This window comes from Eufriesea mexicana, unplaced genomic scaffold, assembly GCF_001483705.2.
Source record: "Eufriesea mexicana isolate 0111107269 unplaced genomic scaffold, ASM148370v2 scaffold9538, whole genome shotgun sequence".
In the NCBI taxonomy this organism is placed as follows: Eukaryota; Metazoa; Arthropoda; class Insecta; order Hymenoptera; family Apidae; genus Eufriesea; species Eufriesea mexicana.
Window position 1 is genome coordinate 556,301 of NW_016917269.1, and position 24,386 is coordinate 580,686.

General features: G+C 32.2%; 3 protein-coding genes across 7 annotated transcripts in view; all 3 read right to left on the reverse strand.

Moving 5' to 3' along the window:
* Positions 1-672: 672 nt before the first annotated feature.
* On the reverse strand, positions 673-2,277 carry Yod1 (Yod1 deubiquitinase). Its single transcript, XM_017907993.1, has 3 exons — positions 1,603-2,277; positions 1,214-1,530; positions 673-1,136 (listed from the first exon to the last, which is right to left on the reverse strand). Exons 1-3 carry the CDS (start codon positions 1,997-1,999, stop codon positions 918-920), a joined length of 933 nt encoding a protein of 310 aa, XP_017763482.1. The 5' UTR covers positions 2,000-2,277; the 3' UTR covers positions 673-917.
* A 485-nt stretch (positions 2,278-2,762) lies between these two features.
* LOC108553176 (synaptic vesicle glycoprotein 2B) lies at positions 2,763-11,063 on the reverse strand. 2 transcript variants are annotated; one of them, XM_017907972.1, is made up of 11 exons: positions 10,438-11,063; positions 9,044-9,100; positions 7,123-7,284; positions 6,107-6,269; positions 5,804-5,925; positions 5,220-5,458; positions 4,879-5,099; positions 4,402-4,619; positions 4,083-4,242; positions 3,500-3,627; positions 2,763-3,221 (listed from the first exon to the last, which is right to left on the reverse strand). In XM_017907972.1, the coding sequence occupies exons 1-11, from the start codon at positions 10,439-10,441 to the stop codon at positions 3,166-3,168; spliced, it is 1,530 nt and encodes a 509-aa protein (XP_017763461.1). In that variant the 5' UTR covers positions 10,442-11,063; the 3' UTR covers positions 2,763-3,165. The 2 variants fall into 2 exon arrangements, with proteins under 2 accessions (XP_017763461.1, XP_017763462.1); XM_017907973.1 differs by lacking the exons at positions 9,044-9,100; positions 10,438-11,063 and adding an exon at positions 7,797-8,059.
* An 8,983-nt stretch (positions 11,064-20,046) lies between these two features.
* The window catches only part of LOC108553220 (synaptic vesicle glycoprotein 2C), an 18,862-nt gene continuing 14,522 nt past the window's right edge, over positions 20,047-24,386 (reverse strand). For 3 of the 4 annotated variants that reach the window (XM_017908032.1, XM_017908031.1, XM_017908030.1), the window contains exons 5-11: positions 24,234-24,355; positions 23,759-23,997; positions 23,098-23,424; positions 22,378-22,522; positions 22,061-22,220; positions 20,489-20,616; positions 20,047-20,127 (exon numbers count right to left, since the gene is read on the reverse strand). In XM_017908032.1, coding sequence (XP_017763521.1) covers positions 20,060-20,127; positions 20,489-20,616; positions 22,061-22,220; positions 22,378-22,522; positions 23,098-23,424; positions 23,759-23,997; positions 24,234-24,355 — 1,189 coding nt within the window. In that variant the 3' untranslated portion in view covers positions 20,047-20,059. Of the gene's footprint in view, positions 20,128-20,488; positions 20,617-22,060; positions 22,221-22,377; positions 22,523-23,097; positions 23,425-23,758; positions 23,998-24,233; positions 24,370-24,386 lie in introns of all 4 variants that reach the window. The other variant, XM_017908033.1, reaches the window with a different exon arrangement.

Sequence of the window (24,386 nt, forward strand, 5' to 3'; positions counted from 1 at the left end):
TATATATATATATTTAAATTGTAAATTAGACTATTGTAGTAGAGATCATATTTGTTAAGATAACATTTTACAGTTTTTCATCGAGTAACACCTTTATTAATAAAAATGTGATGTCATTTAATATTAATAGTGATTCATTTTATTTTTTTCATCTTTCCTCTTGAGAGTGGTAGTTCATTCATATAAAATTCGCTATTAACGATGCTAAATTGATTTGCCATCAAAAGCGAAACTAAGTAAAACTCCATTTCGCTTTATAATTAATTTTATGATTTATTTATTATTTTTTTAAATATATATATGGTGTGGAACACATTTACTGGCAGTAAGGCTACGAATTCCGTTTAGGCAAATTTAATCAAGTATCACAGATTCTTAATCTCACCAAAAAATGTATTTTTGAGGTGTTGTATTAAAAATTTATTTTAAATTAAAATGTGTTATTTTTTATTATTTGTGCAAAATGAAATAAATATTAAGTTTTTCTTCTGTAACAGAGTTACAATTATCTCAATTTACATCAAAATGAATAGAAATTGATATTAATCAAAGATTGTCTTATTGCTATGAAAATGAACATAGAAATAAACACACAGGAGATAAAATGTGCTTGGGTATATTAAATGATAGTTGTTTGTACTATAATAGAACGTGATTACATAAATTTTGGTGTTTGGTTAAGGAAATTTTAATCTTTAGTCAAAATTAAAAATCTGTGTATATTACATGTCTAAACAATCCTCATAGTGCACTGCATATATCTTATATTAACAACAAAGTATTAATATTAAATAGCTAGTCCGCTTACAAGCCTCGCTTAAGTAGAAAATTCTGCTTGAGACTTGAATTTAGTAGGATTCTCAAACAGCAGTCCGCTTAAAACTGATCGATAATTGCCAAGAGATCGATCTAATTCGTTACACAGCTACTTCGCCGAAATTCATGTGACCTGTCTCCATAGCATGTTGCCGAGCCTCCATTTGACCATTTAATTTAACTTTACAATCATTGCACATTAACATAAATTTTTGAATGTCTGTGAATTGACGACTAGATTTGACTTCTTTTGCTAGTTCAGTTGCTTCGAACAATATTTTCTCATCTTCTGTAGGGAAGATTGTTTGAATACTGCCAGCCTGTATAAATAGACAAAAAAGCCCAAATTGAAAAAAAAAGCAACACTGTATTTTTAAATATAGAGAGTGATACTTACATCAAGTGGTTCCAAATACAAAGGATCATAATGAATTCCATCAAATATTAGAAAAACTCTTTGAGCATAATGTTGATCTTCTCCGAATCTATTGATTATAGCATTAATACTATCAATTACTGCTATTTCTAATCCATAAAATTTGGATAATATTGATAATTCTATAGCTCCACCCCATGATTCTGGTTTCAAAATCCATGTACAATATTCATGGTTTGGTCGGCCCAGGAAAGCTTCAGAATATTCTACAGGATCAGATGCTACCGCATTTGCTATAATCTCCCTCATGAAGCTCGCACAACTAGGGTCAACCTTTCCTAAAAATATATTATAAGTATATTGCAATTTGAACAAAATACAAATATATAAACAAAATTTAAATTATGTACCATTGAGTACGTAACCAACACTGGTAAACAAGCAAGAATTATCCGCAGGTACAACCTTTTTCATCAGTACTCCAGGTGTATTGGCAAAATCTTTTTCATCAACAATGTGAGATCGTCCGATTTCCTCTGGTTTTTGATTTCCGTTGTAAAGTGGTGGTTTTTCTTCTACAATTAAGGTGTCACCCGAAATGATGCCACACATTTCAAGTGAGTTCGATTCATCGTTCAGATTAATTGGTCTTGGTGGAAAACCACCAAGAACGTGAAGTGCCTCAGCTGGTATTCCTGTTATCTCAACAAGCTTTGATCGTAATTTGCCAAGTTTATCCTGCGGGAGCAATCCATTCACGACCCTTTGACCTGATTTCGTTTTGACTCTCAATACATATCCGGCCATTGTTTATAGCGGATCACCTAGCTGACTAGAAACGAAAATTTTGCCTGGAGATTGTGCCAGTTGATCAGCTGCTGAAACAGCGCCACGAGATTTTCCCCGACTTTGAAGCGAAGATTATATCATGGGACGGAACGCGGCGTTGATCATTCGCAACACATACGTCGCGTATTTTTTTTCGTCAATACCGACTATCTTTTGCAATTCATCGTTGTACTTAACACACAACCAAATACCGTAATTTCTACCACCGACGAACTGCTTGTTGGTTATAACGATAGCGCCTTTAGGTATTTTCTTGTCGTTATGTTGCTATTGTTCCATCTTTTTTCAACTAAGAACTTAGACGTTCGATAACACGGGGTAGGTTAAGATACCGATGTGAACAACTATTTCTGGTGTCTTAATTAAAATTACTGAGTTACTGTTGTCTAATAAATAGTTTATTAAAAGAACAAAATATTATATTATTTTTGTTTTGATTAAAGTTTGAGTTTAAATTTAAGTTAAATTTTTTTCTTCCTTTTTTTTTCATAGAATTATTTTATATAAATGTATTACATAATAAATTAATAGGGAAAACTATGCAGTATAAGTAGAGTATTATTTATGATATATATTACTAACATTAACTTTGAAATTGATCATGTATGTTCTATATTTATTCGTTTCGGTTCAGGAATACAGGTATTTTTAAACGAACAAACGAAATATAAACATTATACAGCATCTTTTGGCATTATATTGTTATTATTTTCTTAAATACTCATTAACATCTTCTGGCGCGCATTTTGAATATAATTAACCGCATTTATACACTATCCTACTTAATTTATGATTATAATATCCAATTATCTTAAATGGAACGTTAAACGTTCGAAAAATAAATATTACATATTTACACGAATTTACACACTGTTAAAAATAAGTATGAATTTTCCTTTGAAAATCCATTGTAATCTTATAAAAAAACGAAACATCCGTAGAAATCGAAGTGTTAAGTATTTCCTTTGATCACTTATTATCATGATAATCAGTACTAATGTTTGTCAAAATATAATTCGAACTTCTCATAACAAAGAACGTTTTTTGTCAGCACATGCCGCTTGTCCTCCCATTTTCAAAAATACTTTCCTAGCTTAATTCTCTTCAGGATACGAATTCTTTAATTAGTCGAGAGTTTCTTTTCCTGTCTTTGGTAGTAGGAAAGACATAAATCCGCATACTAAAAACAGTCATAAAAAATTAAATATCATTATAAAAAAATATCGTTTTCGTAATTTTATGAAATTTCAAATGTAATGTTATTAATGATTTCATTTATTACGCGAAAGTGATACTTTTAAAATTTATCTTCAATATAATACTTAACAGCATTAGTAACTATATATTATAAAACATTAAATCGTCAAGGAAAATTCGTTTATTTTATTTTAGTTAGTTATTTTGTAAGAAATAATTCTGAGTATCTAAATTATTTATGTAAAACTCTCAAATACTTACTGAATAAAAACGCTGCGAATAAAATTATAGGAACCACACAAGCTAAATCAATCAGGTAGCCGAACACTAAGTTACCGACCAACGCACCTAGTCGACCCATAGTGAGAGATAGAGCGGCAGCCATTACTCTGAAAATTTGATAATTGTCTATTCATTCACCCAAGAAAAATATGATAAAATAAAAACAAATAACTTTGATGCAAATTAGTATAAAATATTCATACATAATCTTTTTTAACACATGATCGATTTTATTATAAATTGTGATATATATTTTAATTATCGATTATTTTCATCTTATCAATATCTTTATTTCTATGCTTGTAAAAACTTTGTTATTAGTTATTCAGTAGTTATTTAGTAGTTCTTTTTATGCGTTGCAACTAATTCGATGTAAATGGTAAGTTATGAGAGCATATGATTAAGAATCATGTAAATGTGTCGTTTACTATATAATATCGTTATTTTGTCCTCAGTTGTCGTCGAGTAATTAGCAGCAGAAGCAGTCGTAAATCTTTCTGACGGTTGTGCCTGCGTGTTTCCCTAATAAATAAGTCAGATGGAACGTGAACATCTTACTTGCCTGAGATTCGTCGGGAACATGTCGACGATTACGCAATAGACAAGTGAGATACCAAGAGACGTCAAAGCTTCGAACACGCAGGATAATATCAAATTTTGCGTCGCATTGACGACGTAATAAAAGGCCACCGTTACTGCACCGGAGACCAATAGTGACACAACTGAAATTTGACGTTACCATTTGAAGTGCTGTTTTATATTATATATTGAATAATATAAATAAATAAAATATTAATGTTTTTGCATTTATGAACGAAGTATCACGCGATGCAGTTAAACACAGAGTTAGGTACATGTACTTAAAATTATGGTATACGTACTCAAAAAGAACTTAGCACCGAGCTTATGAACAAAAATCGGTAGTATGATGGAACCAGGAATACAAGCGAGTCCAATGTAAACCGTGTGAAGGTAGACAGAAGGTGCTATTACGGTGTCGCACCCATAAGCGTCAACCAGCGTTCCATTATTTGGCAAAGCCGATACTATACAAACCGATGTGGTCTTACCAGGATTTTCGTGTTCAAATTGCTCGAACCTACAATTATTAGTTCAAATTATTATTCACTATTAGTCAATAATAATCAAATTTTACATTAGCTAATTATTAGATAGTCAAACAGGTATGTTAAATGGGAAATAACTTACTGTTATAATTTACCATAGAAATGCTATTGAATTACAACAAATTTTATATGTAACAGATTTGTATTCTTTTTTGTTCATTTTATTAGTTTAAAAATATATTCTGTCTTCCAATTATAAAAAGTGTTATATTGATTAGAAAAATTAGGTACCTGGTGAATAATTCTGGGAACCAAACCATGAGGGTGTAGTAACTACTGGTCAGACCGAATTGAATACCACAGGCGAGTAATGTGTTTTTAAGGTATGGTGATTTGCAGAGAGCAGTTGTCAAGTCTCGCACTTCCTTCAAAAGTACCTTCAGGTCCTTTCGTTTGTGTAGCTTCAATGATCTTGTGCTCTTGTCTTTAGTCTTTTCTTGTAATGATTTTACCTAAAAAACAAGTAAACGAGACATGAAGAAAATGGAAAAGATGAAGAATCGGATGAAGGCTCTAAATTTGTTAAGCCGCCTAACTTAAACTAGAAGAAGTTTATTTGTGTAATTAATTACCGGGTATGAGTCAGGAGGTTCTCCGGTGTTCTGTGAATAAATCCACTTAAATACTTCGAGGGCGGCGTCCGTTTCGCCGCATTCGAGGAGAAACTTCGGACTCTCCGGAAATGCGAAGAGCCATAGGCCCAACATTATCGAAGGTAGAGCGCACAGCGCTACGAAGAGATTCCATGACTTAAAATAAAACGCGTCAGAGATGTACATGAAGTCCATTGGTATGATCAGCCATGCGATTACTAGATAGATGAAAAGAAAACATAGTTAATCAAGCGGTATAATCGTGAGAGAAGAATTTTTTCCATTAACACTTTAGGTGGGAAAGTGAGCCCACTTAATAGATCAATTTAATCTTTTGCGATATTCTATTTTATCTCAATTTTCATCACATCGTTTATTGTTATTCTAATAGGAGAGTAGGGAAATTTCCCTATACATTCAAGTGGTTTCAATGTGAAGCGAATTATACCCCAGCCACTATCAAATTATTAATCGAACTAAATAATATTCTTTTGTAACATGTGGCGGTGGATTTCTAGTCAGGTTATAAAATATTTGATATTAAATCGTAAAATGAAACTCACATGGTAATACTATGACTCCGACTGTCCAGAACATTTCCATCCAACAAAGACATCGTTCGCGATACTTTGTCGGCTGAAACTCCCCTAAATACGGAAAACAAATTCCCATAGCTCCCGTAACGCTGTATATATAAAATAAAAGAATAAAAATAGAAATAAAACGAAAAGAAAAATAAAAATGATCTGAGGCGGAAGATTGAAAAGGATATGTATACATAAACAAAGGGTACATAGAGGATATATATGTACATATATATATAAACGGAGAAATGGAATAGGAAAATATATAACAGTAATACTTACGCGAATCCGTTAAAGAAACGGAACACCAGGAAGATCCAAAAATATTGGACAAAGGAAGAAATGACGCCCACGACACCGTCCATTAATAAAGTGGCGATTAAAACGACTTTCCTCCCTTTAGTATCAGCCAGGCATCCCCATATATAAGAACCAACTACCATCCCTATAAATAACAGAATAATAATAATAATAAACAATAATAAAAAAACAATAAATAATAATAATAAATAATAATGATTAATAATAAGGGTTAATAACAATAGTATGTATAAACAAAAAAATAATTTTTAGTGATCGATATATAATAAAATATGAATTCGTATATTATGTAAATGAATCAGTGTATCATAAGAAATTATGACATATAGTGAAAGAAAAAAGGCAAAAGATAAGGGCTACAGAAAAATGTTTAGTACGTGTATTAAAGTTTATTATTTTCTAAGATATTCTAAGAAATAAGGTAATTAGCTGATAAAAGTGATTTCCATGCAACATGCGAATGTTTTTCTTCATTAAACAACGTGTTTTCGACGTATGAGGCGTTTAGCGATGATGGTTTAAGTAGAAAAGTGCGACACGAGTCAGACATCTCTATTCGCCTGATAACAGAAATGAAAAGACACTTTTTCTAATGAATCATTACCATGATTCTATTTGTAACTAGCCGTTATAACTTACTTTGATAAATATCAAAATTTTTTAATAAAAACTTTTTAAACGATCATTAAAAAAACTTGATTTGTCAACTGTTTTTCTACAGGTAGAAATGCGAAATCGATCACTTAACAAATTTTTACTATTAGGATTTGTAACTAGAAAATTTATAAAATTTGTAACAATTCAGCTGACACATTTTTCTTCGACGAAAAAACAGATTGGAACTAATAAATTATCTATTCAAATATTTCCTGTCAAAATAATTAATATTTGTTATTAGAAAAATTATTATTGTTATTATTTTGGATTTAAAGAAAAGAAGCAAATTTTTAATTGATTTGCCAAAATTGAATACTCACCCAGCATTGGGGATGCCGTTAGCCAACCTTTTGCAGTGGAATCCATTTCTAAATCGCATTGTGCTGCCGGCAATACGAAAGAAAGTATCGTGACCCCAATGGCAGTGTCCATATAAATTAAACCGCAGATTGCTAGTAGCATGTAATGAAATTTCCCGAATCCTGATAAGAAAAATATGATCCATTAAATATTTAGACAGATCTTCAAGAAGTTTTAAAGGTTAAGCAAGAAAAAGGATTTATCGCTGCAATTAAGTTGTTTGGCACTTGATTCATGCTCTGATCCCTTGTCAAATCTTCGAAGAGTCAACAATTATCTGTTGCAAATTTCTTTTCTTCTTTTCACAACAGTCATATTCACCGCGAAGAGATAAGATGATTGTTTGTGTGTGGTGTTTCGAAAAATTTATAATTTTTTACGATTAGCTAATTTTTATTATATCCGGTTCGGATAATTAGATTATTTTCTAAATTTAGGCGAACGATATTTTTAGCGTTACTGCCATTTAGTATGTAACATTAAATACGTGACATCTTTTTCCACTTATTTTGTAATTAAGATAAAATCAATTAAAAACAAAAAAAATCAATTCAAAAAAAAAATTTTGTAATTTCAATTTCCAATCTTTTAATTGGTAAGGGATAAGGATTGAACTAAGAAACTGTCGACTTACTTCCATTAGACTTCCAGTCATAAGAATCAGAGTTTGTTGTGACTAACAGGAGTTAAGAGGTTAGATTTGACGGCGAGTGAATCTTCCGATTGAATCAAAATTTCCGAAAAAAATTGCATGTTTTAATATGCATTCGATAAGGACTGTGACGATACAAATCAAACAATGATCTTGAACTTGATATCATGTTTCGACTACAACGCGGATTTGGGTTTTATGACCATATTATTCAAATACTTGCACAACCTGTACAAACAGTGGCGCTAGCGTGACTAAACGAATTTTACACTAGTCTACCAACCTTTGATGTGTACATATGTAGATATACCATAGATATACTTATGGATATGTAGGGAGTACCTATGTATCTAGATGTACTTGGTATTAAAAAATATGAAGATAAATTTTTGTGCAGTATGAAATTTAATTTTCATTCTCATGAGAAATGTTTAATATGTCTACCTTCTATTTGAGCACCATAAAACAGCAAATGTAAATTATGAATCATTGTACTTACATATGTACATATTCCTAAATATTCGTGCTGTTCCAAATTACATGACATATAAATTTTCCACTCAACGGTATAATTTAGTTACATTGTTTATTGTGGATATATTAATCAAACTCATTAGATATTCTCACAACATTTTATAACAAAATCATTGATTTTAAGATCTATCTTCGTTAAATATTTTCAAAGTTTTTTAAGTCTTTCTCTCTGATAACTTCTATTATAATTAATGTTATAGTTTAGACAAAAGTAACTAGATGTTTCTGATAACAATAAAATATATATAAATCGTCACTTTGACGTTGGTAGTTTCAGTTTCCTAGTGTTATTATTAGTGTAACAATATTTGAAATTAAATTAAATATGATATATTCGGTCAGTTTACATATAAATTCATATAACCTAAACCAGAATTCTCTAAAAATTAGTCGATACGTAAGTAAAGATGTTTAAACGAAAGTATTCAAATTAGAATACTATATATGTAATTAATTTCCATTAGATTTATTTTGAGCTGATTAAATCAAGATAAATTTCCGAATTATCTTAATAATCATATAAACAGAATTATTATTGTAAACGAGATGTACAATGATATTTAGTCTGTATATAAAGATGGATCGTTTCGTTCTTCCGATAAACTTTTCATCAGTTTTCGACAAATCGAACGGCATTCTATCTCAGAATTGTGTTAATTCGCAATAAATAGAAGCAAAAGTCGGGAACGATTTACCTGTTACGGTGATTGCATGCTCGAAATCGGCACCTCCGTCTGCCAAGAAGTCGAGTCCTGTCAAAAAACAAAGATTTATTAGCGTCTCAAAACATCGATTTTCTATTGTTATAGGGAGACATCGCGATAATGTATCAGTATTCCAGTATGTTTCGTGGACACGTGTTTGCGATGGAATTGTTGCGTTGAACGAGATATTCGAGAAATCGACAGTCGATAAGATCATGCGAAAATTTTTCCATAATAATTACAAAGATGTTTGATAGATGGCAAGATGACATTCGTTAGTGATATAAACATTATAATTTTATTTTGAACTTTTATATTATTTTGTATTTTAAGTTTTATTCTTTAAATATTTTTTATTTTGTTCGTAGTAGTGAGCACAACATTTTATTCTGAATAAGATATTTGAAGAAGCGATGTCTCGATGGATCATGCAGAAAGTTTTCAATAATGGTTACAAGAGATTTTGGTACGTCGATAATGGTAGCCAATGTTTTGATAACGAAAACATGCGACTTGTTAGTATGAAAATTGACAGTATGAAACTTTTAATTTGTAGGTTATAATAAGCTGAAAATTTGATACAGATTTTTATCTACAAGAATGTTATTTAATTTTATGGGAATGAGGACGAATTAATCCATTTTTAATCGTCCTTCGATACGTATGTATATATACAATGAGAATTTCTGATTGAGTAATCTTATATTAATAGCAATAGCGATATTGATTAGTAATGATGGTATCACTAGCAAAACAGTGATAGCAAAAGTGATATTAATAGTACTATTAAGAAGAATAGGAAAACGGCAATAATATGTGTTATCTCTATTAATCACTACCTGTGATACTAAGATAGTATCTATTGTAAATATCATTATGTTAATACTAGTAATATCTACTAATTCCAATCAAAACCATCAATGAAGATTATAACCATGATAAAATAACATGTCGCTAGCCACAAGAATCATTCTAAAAAACTAACAAGTAATAATAAATAAATAGATATCAAAAATTCCAATGAAATTAACTATCATAATCATAAATCAAAATTAAGAATTAATATATAATAATAATTATATTACAAACAAAGTGCCAATCAATACAACAATTGCTAAAACACATCAAACTTTCTCTTCAATCACTTACTAAAAGTCCACAAAATTATTTAACATGACCATAATTAACAAGACAAAAATTAAAAGAATATAAAAAATGATCTATAGCAACACCATCAACTACTTTCATAGCCAAATATCCAACCCTCAAACTATCAACCATTTTCATTCTCACATCATCATTTCATATCATGTCATATCATTATCTTCATCATCATCATCATCATCATCATGATTCCTACACTTCAAACAGACCATCAAACCTACCCATGGTTAACGATTACGTTGCGCAGGTTGTCAGTCTCACGGGAGGTGATGAGGTCAGGTGGTGTTGGAGAGAATCCGGGACTCTGGAGGACCCCGATCGCCAAAGTGCAGCACTGTCTGTTCCTCGTGCGTGTTCCACGGTTTTGTCCTCGTGTGCAACCACCGTACGCCACGCTCATTGGTGAACACTCGGTGGTATTTGATCGCCGTCTTTATCGCCTGTGCGAATGCGACGATGATTTCCACCGAGGGATTCTCGTTCTCTATCCCTTCACGGAAATATCCCTCTTCCCTTTTCCTACGACTTCCGTGGATCGTATCTTCGATCAAATCTCTGATCGTATCGACCGATCTCTTCTCTGACCTATCCTTGATGACCTACTCCACAACGACAAATCCAACTCGGAGAATCGAGGCTTCTGCAACGAAACGATACCAATATCACTGGAAACGATCTTTTTTCTTTTGATCCAAGTACGATCCTCCGTGGCGAACAAACGACTGACCAAAAAATCGATCGTGCCTCGACATATATCTCCTCTCTTTTCGGTGGCTGGTTATTAGCCTCCTCGCCAGATAAGATACAATTCTCTCCTTCTCTCCCTATCTCTGCCTATCTCTTTCTTTCTTTTACCTGTCCGATACCGTATTTCCCTCTTCTTCAATCCTTTCGCGACAGGAGAGCTCCGAGTTTCCGCAAAGGAAAAAGTCTTTTCTGAAAATTGTTAAAACCCTTCTACACTCTGTACACACAGGCTTCGTGCGTGTACCCTGGCATGTGTGAGTTAAGAGGGTTTTGCAATTGCCCCTGTCACGATACGATCGCGCGCCACTCTACTCGATAAGACAGTTGAAACAGGTATCACGGGATTTCTAATTGCTTTAGATTACTTTGATTAAAATACACGGGTTTACTCATTGCGGCCGTTTTATTATGTACGAGAATTCCGATATCAGCGATACTTTTATCTGCCACGGAGGCTGGTGGTTACCTTCCTTCCTCTGTTTGCCGACCTACTAATAATTGTGCATGAGTATTCCAGAAAAAAATACGATGAGTGCCATTTCTGGGCCAAAACGTCACCATGTCGCGGTTCGAGGGACTTCGACACGAGGAACGAAGCTGACGAGGATTCTTCAACCGTGATGTGTTATTTATGACGGCAAAGAGCTAAGCAACGTTTTCAGGGTCTGTATGCACGTTGTCCAAACAAGAAGTTCGCAATAACTAAACAGTGTGTTTGCAACGGGATTCGGGTAGGTCCGTGAGGTAACGTGTTTGTCGCGTTGTATATCATGCTTGAGACTATCTCTGCTTATTCTAGATCCTTTGACCGTGATATTTTGTCTAGTCGTGATTTAATCCATTCGAGAAGAGAGGAGAATTTTTTCAAAGAATTTTGTTATTCAGCAATCTGTAAGTTAAGTCTAGATTACTTCATTGTAATATAAATTGTTAGTTCACTCAAGAATTAATGATCTAGAAAAATATACAAGTCATTTTGATTGCTTTGGTAGTTTTAGTGTTAATCTACTGGAAAAGAAAAGAAAATTTTGTAAGAGAATTTTATTCCTTGAAAAATGTTAAATAATTTGTTAATTGTTAATCGTTAAGATGAACTGACAATACATAGTTATATTTATAACAGTATTAAAATCAAGGGTATTTTAATATGGTCATACATTAGTTAGTTAATAGAAATTAATCTGTTGAGTGAAGATGAAACCGAGGATATCAATATTTTTATGCTACTTATGCTGTAATAAAAAAATCGTGCTCTTCTCATCCTGGTCATCATAATAAATAGCTTACTGTTATCTTAATTATTATTCTTATTTTTAAGCACACGAAATGCATACTCTTAAATATTCTCGTGACGAAAAGAAATGTATTTATATCACTTGAGGAAAGAAAATAAGCCAGTTTACATTTTGCTGGCTACTCGTTTAATTATCGATAAATTTGTTACGTGTCAAATACGGACACGAGATGGCATCGCAATCCATTTCCGGTCGGTATTTCCGAAGCAGAACGACGCGCTCTCGTGAACCGTGATCTTAATTAGACGTTTTAACCAAAACGTAAACACTGATCGCTATTATCTGCGATTTCTTTTATAAGACTTATTTATGGCCGTACCATCGAAAAATCTCTTTCATCGTATTTGATGCGGCTAAAAAGACCGCGAACACATTTTGGTTAATCGCACGTGTTAGTTTGATTAATATTTTACCATGCTTTGGTTACGGAATGCTGTTTCATGCGGAATTTTTTTAATATCGTGGTAAGAAGTGATGAATCAGATTCGTATGAAGGTATTTGTTAAGAAAGATAGGTAAGTTTTATGAAATATCGTATTGTAATTAATTACACTTGACCTAGACATGACTGTTGTTTGAGGTTAAGTTTTATCTAAACCAGACAGAACTAGTAGAGACGCAATCTGGTACCACGATTTTGATTCATAGACGTAAACAGGCTTATCGAGTGAATACATCGAATAATAACGCAAACTTTCGTGATCTTCATTCGAATGATGAATCTAGGAAGTTTTATCAGAAGTGCCTACCGAGTTATCTGTGAAATAATATAGATTCGATGTTGAGATTAACCTCGGTTAATTAAGTGAGAATAGGATAAAATTAACGATAGTGTCTCAGATTGAGTTCATTAATAAATAATCAGGGATTAGTTGCAATTTTAGGATAAACATAATTAAAAATTTAATGAAATAGTAGAGATGAGTATTCATGACGCCCAAAATTTAGTTTCAGGTACAATTTGATTTAACCTAACTCTATGTAATTAAACATGATTCAACATAACTCAATTTAATATATCCTAATCGAATTTTACTCAAATTAACTTCAATTCAATTTTAATTAATTCTTATTTGTACTGTACTTTGCCCTCATTTTTATTATACACAAATTATGTTAACTTAATCTATAATATAATCCAGCTTACGCTTAAGAAAGATAGAAACTAATCGAAATCCGATTGATTGTCTATTCAACAATGAACTTACCTACATCAAATCAAAACTACATCAGAAATGCAAAGAAAAATCAGGTAAATCGACAACATAAGAGCTCAAATAAAAAGCTAGTTTTATTAAATTAATCAGTAAATAGCACTGTATCACGAGACTTATCATTAATCACTGTCGATTATATCGCAAAAATTATGAGAAACAGTAGTGTACGCAATCTGTGGGCTATAAACCATAAATCGATTAAAGCGATATTATTGTCTCATGAAATTTGTAATATTAATGATTTAAGGTATGTTATTAAACATAAGACATTTAAAACAAAAAATTTTTGTTTAAACATCTTTTTTGTATTTTCTAGATTAAGATCGTCACATCATTATCACAAAATCGTATAGTTGAAATCCTAGAATTAGAAATAGTCCCTTATCGACCTTGAATATTTCAGTTGTATATATCGCAGCATTAAACAAGTGGTTGGTGAGTATACTAGAAGAAAACCATTTTATGGAAAATATATTAGTCGAGTGCAAGTTGTTGATATTCTTCCTGAAATTCCGCTCGAAAATGGAGTGACTCAAACAATTGAAAGATTAGTCGAGTGGCAATAATGAATAATATTTATTTGTTATTTTTATGCCTTGTTGTACGATATTGGATTACGTTTGAGTCATACTCACGTAGATTATAACTGAAATAAGAATATTACAAATCGAAGTTTAATTTTAGCCTCAAGTTTAATTTTGATTTATGAGATTCGTTAAATTGAAAAGTGTGAAATTTCTGCAAAATAGTAATGTTCCTCACGACAGATTACAACCGCGATTTCCACATAATGGAATAGAATATTCCAAATCGAGGTATTGTAAAACTTTAAAATCCTAAAAAACATTCTGCTATTTTGTTTTCCACATACTTACTAATTTTAATTTTAATTCACTAGTTATTCCAAACCATTCCAGATGTTTATCAATCTTCAAAAAATAGGACAGTATACTAACCACTTCACTAATTACCTTAAAAAGTTAAATCCCGAGATTCTTTTCCCACCTGTAAATATCAAGGTAACTAATTCAAAAATATATCTGAGACACCGAACAAAAAGGAAAAAAATTTTTATTGTAACGTCTTCTGCACATTATTATCATACATCTTTCTATAATTACTAAAAGAAAGAACGGTATTAAAATGCATAATTTTCTTCTGTTCATAGACCGATATATCAAAGTCAGACATCCACAAACCAGTGACCTTTCTTGATTTACGCCATCGTTCATCATCCGTTATCCCAATACGCCAATTTTTCCCCAAACTGATCCAGCGACATCCACAACAGGATTAGACGCGGCAGACTTAATTGTGATTACCGTGGCCAGCGGTCGACTGAATGAAAACCGTGGCCATTTTACTCGGACTATAGCCAAGTCTCAGTCTTACGTAATCAGGACGACGATTTCGATGTCTGTTTGATCAAACACACGTGTACGTCGTCGTTTCGAAAAACTGATCCAAACATTGTACTGAAGGACTTCCACGATTCTTGTTTCACTAAACACTCGAAAAGAAAGAAACGAGATGAAACTATCTTATCGAACATTAAGCTTCCTCACATGTAAGTCATTATTTTAACTGTTTCATAAAACCTTTCACTTGTAAATATAAGCATGAAAATATTTATATCAATGTATACCAACTTTTATTAAATAGTCTTAATAATTAAAAATTTAAAACTCTTATAAAAAATTTTGTTTATTGCAAGTATCATTGTGTACACAGGAACTCTACCATTCTACTATTTTGACACTATGAACAATAACAGCACACGGTGTTAGACTATCCACAGAAATCTTGTTAAAGCAACAAAAAAGTCTAATTATTGTAGAAGTGACTATGACATTGAAGGAGTTCAGAGGAACAGTAACAAAGTTAAACTGTAATATAAATTTCGACATTCACTAAAAGACTTAGAAAGTCATAAGAAAATTTTCTACATAAGTAACAACCTACCTATAGTTTCTTCTACTTACCTTGTATTTTCACGATAGTACACCTGTACCGCTCATCCACTGAGTCTCTTACTCGTCAACGTATTCACAAATGTGTTAAAATGACACACTGATAATTATCAAAACGAATTACTTTTCCCTCTCGTAATATACGATCATATGCTTAAAAGAACTCGTATATTTAAACGGAAGTCACAACAGTGAAGGCCCAGCATAGAAGTAACAGTCGCGTCGGGTATAAAACGAAACTAAGCATGTAAATCGCGGATCGACGAAGCACACCGTAATTTTCCTTAAGTTCGCATATCGTACGCGCGCGAGCGCGCCTGTATGTTGGCACGCGATCGACGCCGATTGTGGATTCGCGCCAAATATTCGATCGCTATCCCAATATTTCCGTCATTGATGCGTCGCAACCGCGAGCACAAACTTCGTCGCGATTATCATATCGTCAATGTACGCTATCACGAGATTCGATCGTGAGAGATAAAATGTAAAAAGAACAAAAGAGATCAATGTGATACTTGCACGAAGAGACGGGAATTTAAGGAGTGGATCTTCCGGAAAGATGGCCGCGATCCAACTGCAAAACGCGCCACTTAAAGTTGGTTTCAATGTCAACAATGCCGAATAGGCTGCACTGATATAAAGTCGTAAAATATTACTGCGAAAATAGAGCAGATTTTTTGTACAGTCGGTATCTACGGAGAGAGAGGAGGATTTCATTGACTGAGAGCGTCAATCAACAGGGGTGTTTTGCAAGGGAACGTGCTATTTTGTACTGCATGAAAGTGCACGTGTCATATGAGATTTCTAAACAATTATCTATAATCGTATCGATTTCTAATATTTCGAGTAATGAAAGTACCATGTTCTTGAAGATTAAAATTGTGAGAAAACAAGGTAATTAACGTTGGTTAATAAACATAAATTCTAAGATAAATGAAAACCGGAGAATGTTTATGATATTTTTCATTTTTTAATTTATGAAATTGGTTAACCTGGTTTTTAAACGCTCTAAGTTTAAAGTTTAATCGATAATCGATGTAAGCGATAAAAGTGATAAAAACAGGACATTCTAAGCTGAATGTAATAAATGCTATAAGTGCTAGAATAACTTATTTTACTTTCTTGGATCGTTACAATTTATGTCAAAGTAAAGTACAAATTAGATAAACATATGTTCGTTGTTTGCACTGAATAATGTTTGTTTCTGGCACTTACATCGTTTACCTATTTATGGTTATTTAACAGCATGGAATTATTTAATTTTTACAACGATGCAGGGGAAATATAATCATCGATAAGGAAGAAACTCAAGAAATCCTGCAATCTTACCGATAGATCCCTCCACAATTCTGGACACCTATCAACTGATAGGCTTCTTTAATCTGATCATTCCTAAAATTTCAAACGCGATTAATCAAGACGATCATCGCTCAATGATGTAATTCTCTCGAATCGTTTCATTCTATCGTTGAAATTTAGAACAAGGCGGGGATAAAAGTAGGGAAATAATTTGCGATTCCTCGAAGTGTCGACGCGACGCCTTAATTAGAATGTAAGCCACGGCGAAGGACTATTTAATTCGCCAGCCAAATGTGTTTCTATATATCGCGTATATGTATATGATGCGTGGAGAACGATCACTTGAACGGAAGAAGTTGGTTTTTCGATTGGCTTCGTCTAGATCGGGCTGAATTGAGGACACGACAGTATTGCCGCGCATGCACGAGACACTGCATGTCGTTTCAATTTGTGTCTGGGGCCTACCCGCTATCTAATTGTGCTATACCGTGCGTCGAATCAAGTTAATATAGATACACGAGGTGTTGATCGTAGTGGAGTGGGGAATTTCATGTCTACAATCAGTGGCGTTTTCGACATGCAATTTGTTGGAAAAATGAGTTATCAAAGGAGACTGTTTTTGAGATTTTTGACGTTTTTTTGAGAGAAGAGGTTAATAAGTTATCATGTTTTGTAATATCTTTAAGATTATTAATTAAAGGATATGAATAAGTTTTAAATTGATAAAAGAATGATTTAAGGAATATAAAAAATAAAAGTAATTTTGTTTGATAGGTTCACTGAGAACAAATATTTTATTGTACTTCGATGGCTGGCATATAAACAGTCTACAATATATAAAAAGTCTCATATATAGAAAAGTAAAAGAATAAATCGCGTCGGAAACACGATCGTCACGTTCGACGATCGATAAGCTCAAGCTTTGTATAATTGTAACGTTAAAAAAATATCGTAGCACTGTGTTAACAATACAGGAGATCGTCGCGATAATGATTTAATTGAGCATTCACTTTCTTCCTAGATTCTTTTTAACTTCATTAAGTACTAAATATATTAATCTACTTATTTGAAACTCTCTTCGTTGTATATATACTACAGGTTGTCTCAGGACAGGTGTAAAAATCTTTAAGGCATCTTTTAATAGAAGATCTGAAACTTTCAATGTTTCTTGAAGGCCACCTTGTATTGGTCTTGTAATCTTACTGTGACAGCAATAAAATTGTTGTACGTACTAAGAATAGTAATATCTCTCAAATTGTTTCACACTCTCCCTGAGACACCTTTGTATTCTAATCTCAAAAAGGAAAATAATAGCCATTTTTCTTCTTCTATAAATTAGAAGATTAAAGTACAATATGAAGAAATATTCAAAATATGAAAAAAAAAAAAAAATGGTTAAACAAGATTTACATATTCTTTAAGCCTGGATTTTTTAATAAGTATACTCAATATGATACTCAATGAAGAGTCCTAAAAGCTTTAGAAACGTAGAAAAGTACATACTTTCATTACTGTTAATCTCTCGAACTTGCTGAGTATTCGCGAAGACTGTGCATCACGTGACTCTATCACGTACGATTTTCGCATCGATGACGAGTACATAAGAACAAGGTCGTCAATTTACAAAAGGCACTCGATTAATTACACGCATTCTCTTAAATTACTAAATATTTCCGATGTGTATTAACAAAATGTACATCACGCGGATATTAGCCGTGCTTAAATACATGTTTCCGCGCCATTAAGCAGAAAGTAAACAGGCACCATGTTTAATAATTAGGAGATGACGTTTCTAAATAACTCGTTGCCAGAAATTAACATTCTAAATATACAGAAAGAAATACTGTAAATTTTAGACTAATATTTTTCATCTAAATTTAACTGTTGTATCGTATCGTGCATATTAGAATCATATTCGTATGTGTAGAGAGATGAGGAATAAAGTGGAGGCCACCTAATTGGTAGCAAAATTTGTGCAACATCTTCTATTGACTGGTCAAACACACATTTAAGAAACTTCAACAATACCATACAATTTTTTCTCGGTAACTACATTTGAGAACTTTTCCAGATTGAAAATGGGTACATACGGTGATACAGTATCATTGTGTCAGTCTACAATATATATACTATACATCTGTATTTATAAAAATGCATAATGGCGGAAGCTCCATGTAAAAATTCTATCCTTATTAATGTAACATATAATTTAAAAAAAAGCATACACGTGGTCTCATCAAATCATTTTATACTGATGTAAACACAACAGCGAAGGTTCCACGTGAAGGTGGTCGTACATATATGTATTCGGTGTCACTGAATCGTATTGCAGTGATATAAATATGTAACGGTGAAGGTAAGTACAGTTGGTGGAACCGATATAGCTCGGTCGTAAATTAAAGCGTTATTTGTGTCGCGAGGTACTTTACGTAGAAACTTCGTCGTCACGCATTTTTACTAATGCAGTGCAATTTAATGACATTGTGTGTACACGTTTAAATCGTTAAATTGTTCTGCATTAACCCAAATACGTATCGTGCAATGCGTAAGACACTTTATGTCGTATTGTTTCTTCGTTGTCATACGTTTAAGTAAACCCTAATGGATTTAATGATACTTCCTCTATCTACTTCTATTGTTGGGAAGTTCTCAAGTGCAGTAGTCAAAGAAGATTCTTTTTGCAGCAAAAAGTCTAAAGTCAATAAAGGACTGATTGGTTTTAATCCTTATTACCGTTCAAAAGGTTGAATATTGTAGAGAAAATAAATTATTAACTTGTTTTTTCTAGTTAAGAGATTAAGACGTCATTGACCATTTGCATAAAATAAAAATGTCGTGAATGGAATTTCAGTTATTTCTAGAATCCTCATACATTCTCAACTCTATACGTATATAATAGTTTACAAACTTAACAGAAAATAAAATTATTTAGCACTAGAAGTACCAAAACTTTTGTTTGATTTTTTAAGTATATTTTCTTTTATATTGTAAAAGTTAATCTAAAAATCAGTTTGATGATCTTCTAATGTTTCATATGTAGGAAACATTCCCAATGCTTCAAATATAACAAATAATTTTTATCAAATTTTTGTAATTGGTTATTTTGACACTGTGTCTTTATAGCGTTAACTAAGACATCTTCTAATTACTTCAAGTTTAATTATATTTTTACTTTTATCGATACGATTACTTATATATTTCTTGTTTCCAAGTGAAATGCATTTAGATGAAGAAGAAGATATCGAAATTTTTTTTATAATTGTAGAAACTTTTTTAATCCTTTTTTCTTATTTCTTACTTTAATCCGTACTATCGTTAAGATTTCTCGATATCTGCTTTTGATTTCTTTCTTCCAGGCGTGAACAGGGCAAGCAAACCACTCACTGGAATATAAAAGACAAATATCACGTATACTCATAAATATTCGACAGCTGAGTCACCTTATAAGGACTACGTAAGAGCTCGTGACAAATAAATTAAAAAGTCTTATAAACATATTTACGACTATTCAGGACTCATACAGATACATTTATAAACACAAACACATACACGCGGTAACATAGAAAACAGAATTAATTTTGATAGCCTAAGTTATTGTCTAATAACAAGTGTAACGAGTACTATTATGACACTATCGCTGTTTCAACACGATAAATCAAATAGTTGATACGATACGAGCCATCTATATGAAGATAACTCTACACCAAATTAAAAATATTGTAAGACCAAAATTTGAATACGTACGAAACAATTGAGCAGCCACAATGACGATTACCAATGTACAGTAATCGTCTATCAAGTATCCGATCATTAGAGTACCACTAATAGCACCTATTCGACTGATGAATGCAGACAGGCCGGACGCCATTGCCCTGAAACAGAATAGCACTTCAAAATTAAAACAAGGTACCAAACTTCAATCAAGCCTTATTGACTCCTAATTACAATTATTTTTTTATCCATAATTAATTTAATAGGTTTTCATCCATTCACAAGTAAGGATGTAAAAGAAAGAAGGAAGAAAGTGACAAATCATTTCCCTAATTAAAATTTCTGCTTAGATCATAGATTCCAGTAAGATATTTCGACATGGCTCTTCGTTACGACAGCAACGTTTAATTCCAATTAACCTCGATGATTTTTACCTATAGTTAAACTCTACCTTATCAATAGAAATGTGGACTGACGAATCTTGGAAATTCCGCAAAAAACGCCATTTTTTTCGCAATCATTGAATTTTGTGTCGCTAATACAGTTAGGACGATACTACTACTAATATTAACGATAATGATAATTATATACAGAGATAAATATTTTATCTTAGGTATCGAAAGCAAGAACACTCGAGATAATGTTTCGAGATCGATAGATGCCTGTAATATTCGACAGTGGTGAAGTTAATCGTTTTTTTATAAATAAACCAGAGAACGGTGAGAAAATAAGCGTTATATCGTACACGGATATTTATAACGATCGATAAAGACACGATAAGCTTTCATTCGTATCAGTGAAAGACAAAAACAAGAATGTTGCGAATTTCTTGAAGGGAACAGCGACGGTGGAGGAAAGGTGGGAGAAGACCGAAGGCGCTAAGAGATCACGCAAAATTTACTTTTATCTCAAGAGTGCATACTAATCGAAAATAAGCGCACACCAGGAGGCGTCACGCCAATCGAAATAAATTTTGGAGCATCACTTACTCGAGTGATTTTTATCGGCAACCACTCCAGGGCAATTTAATTCCCCGAGAGAGCAGCTGGCGGATACTATTTTTATGGATTATATCAACGAAATCTTATATTTTATTGCACGCTGTTTGCTTGTTTTTGTCAGGTTTATATGCATGCGTGATTGAAGTCAGGTACGATTTCTGAGACTCTTAGAAATTTTCACTAGTTCACTAGTTCACTACTTATTGATTAATTTGAAATTGAATGAAACTCTTGGGGGCATGGTTTATGGAATTTTTTAATAATTTAAAAAATTGTCAGAGCTAGAGGTCGATATGTATCTAATCTAAGATTGAAACAAATCCTTGGGTATAACCTTTTACTATTTTGTAGGGAATTTTAGCATTCCTAGAATGCTAAATTGAGATACACTTTATTGAAAAGTATCGACGGAAATTTTTTAAGAATCATTTCGTTGTTATATTTAACTTAATTCGACATTAGTAATGCGATATTAACAAACAAATTATATTATACAGAGAGGAATAATAAAGCTTTTACTTTTTCCTGCGGTAGAATAGAATAAAAGAAATTAGTTTTTTCGGTAATTATAAAGGAAATTAAAAATCATGCTTAGATAAATTACCTTAAATGTGTTGGATAGAGGTCCACCAAAAGGCAGTATACCACGCTCAAACAAACGGATGTGACGGATTCATACGCGCATGAAAGTATCAAGTTTTGGATGGATGTTTCCACCAGGAAGAGACAAGCCGTCACAATAGCGGGAATAAAGGCTGTTATCACTGAAACACCAGATAAAATTTTTCGATACTTAACTGTTCTAATTTCTTTGTCTAAAACAAACTTTTGAAAGAACTCAACTGAGGATTAAATTGAAATTTAAAAAATATATTTAAGGATCAATCTAAAAGTAGAATAAAGAGATATTTATTTACTTACCGAGGAAAAATTTATACCCCACGTAGTTTACGAGTAATGGCAATATCAGACCTGTTGGAATACACGAGGCACCCAAAATAAACGTATGCACGAACACGCTAGTTTGTACTCTGGAGTTGCAACCAAACGGATCATCCGACATATCCTGCAAAAATTTTATTCTTATTAAATCATTAGAATTTTGTATTTATATTTATATTTGTATAATATTAAATTTTGTACCTAATAATATTATTTTATTATTCACTAATCTTCCTAACTTTAATTACTTGTATAATTCAAAACCTACTTAATTAATCTCCCTCATCTTAAAATTAAATTGAAATTGTGAGGCTTATTATAAACAAAATTTGATTGTAATGAATGACAAACTTTTAAATTTTGTGTATAAACTTTTACTTTCTACCTATTCTACAATTCTTTCTTGGCGATCATCCCAGTGCTCCTTTCTAATTCCTAAACATAGAATAATTACAATTGCAGAATAATACTACATGAATAACAATCTAATGACTAATAAATGAATGAGCATCTACTAAACTTTGTATAAAAATTATTCTTTTCTCCTATCTATCTTATACTTCTTCCTTCTTTGCAATTATACCAATATACCTTTTATATGATTTTTATGATATACGGAGTATACCAATGAATTTTTATTAGAAAATCAATCAAACTTCATTTAAAAATTGCATTTACATTCATCATCCGAACACTTACTATATCTGTAACATTTTTCGCGCTCTTCAAAGTGCAAACGCTTGCCGTCTGATTGGGAAACGCCTCCTGAAAGTCTGCGTATCTATGAAAGAGTTCTGGCAGCCATAAAGTCAGCGTGTAATAAGAGGAAGTGACGAAACAAGCGATCAAACACACAACGATCGTTCTACAAAGGAACGGCGGCTTTAGTATCATCATGGTCTTCGTGTATATGTCTTTTATCATTAGCTCGAACGACTTCTCGCTTACATCTTCTCTCTCTTTAGTATGCAGTATGCGATGCACCAAATCGTTTAAATTATTATTCTCGCAATTTCGGAGCTTGGTCTGAAAAGAGATCGGGAATTTTAATTTATTTATTTAGAAATTTTACTTTAATTAAATTAAAATAAAATATAATTATATAAAACGAATCTCTTTGTGATAAAGTTGAATGAACAATTAAGAAACAGAAGAAATACCATGTAGTCTGATTTATGCAATATTACAAATGAAAATTTTGAAGCACAGATTTCTATTTGGAAAATGTTTTTCTTTTGTTTCCTAACTTCTGAATGTTACAAAAATATGGAACTGATCTATAACAATGTATAGTATATCTTCTAATCAATTTTACTATTATATTAAATAATAGTCGTTGAAAAATGAATGTGATACTCACTATATATTCTTTGGGAGGTTCTCCACTGTTTTCTGAGTACATTCTCATTAAAACATTCAACATTTGAACGTTGTGCCCGGTTTCTGCGAGATACTTAGGTGTTTCAGGGAAAAATAGCAACCAGGTTCCAGTTAACAAGGCTGGGAGGGAACATATGAAAACAAAAAGATTCCAGGAGTGGAAAAAGAAACCGGCCGTCATGAAGTTCACGTTCAGTGGAATAATAATCCAACCGACACCTGAAATATTCAAACGATTCACATTAAATTTGTAAACAATATATATCACGTTTCAACGAGTAAAAAAAAGAAACATTTATAAAAGGAAATTCTAGGGGAAAAAACAGCATGTTTGAAAAATTTAAATTACATAAAAATATAAAGGAGGTTTGACAATTTTGATATTTTTAAAAGTAGAAATATAAAATTTATATTTGTATCAAAATAATAAAAATAATATTTTAATTGAAAGTAACCTGCTAAAATGATCATTCCTATCACCCAAGCCATTTCCATCCACGAGAGCATCTTATCCCGATATTTGGTTGGTTGAAATTCACCCAGATACAAAAAAACAACGGCTGATTGTCCATTCATACTATAAAACAATCTCTATAAAACAATCTCGT

Coding starts and splice junctions, on each gene's coding strand:
- LOC108553176 (XM_017907972.1), bottom strand. Junction 6,270..7,122: donor AACGGCATCCCCAATGCTGG/GTGAGTATTCAA, acceptor TGTTATTTATAG/GGATGGTAGTTGGTTCTTAT. Junction 3,222..3,499: donor ATTCGCAGCGTTTTTATTCA/GTAAGTATTTGA, acceptor GACTGTTTTTAG/TATGCGGATTTATGTCTTTC.
- Yod1 (XM_017907993.1), bottom strand. CDS start 1,999: ATGGCCGGATATGTATTGAGAGTCAAAACGAAATCAGGTCAAAGGGTC. Junction 1,531..1,602: donor TGTTGGTTACGTACTCAATG/GTACATAATTTA, acceptor ATATATTTTTAG/GAAAGGTTGACCCTAGTTGT. Junction 1,137..1,213: donor TGTATTTGGAACCACTTGAT/GTAAGTATCACT, acceptor CTATTTATACAG/GCTGGCAGTATTCAAACAAT.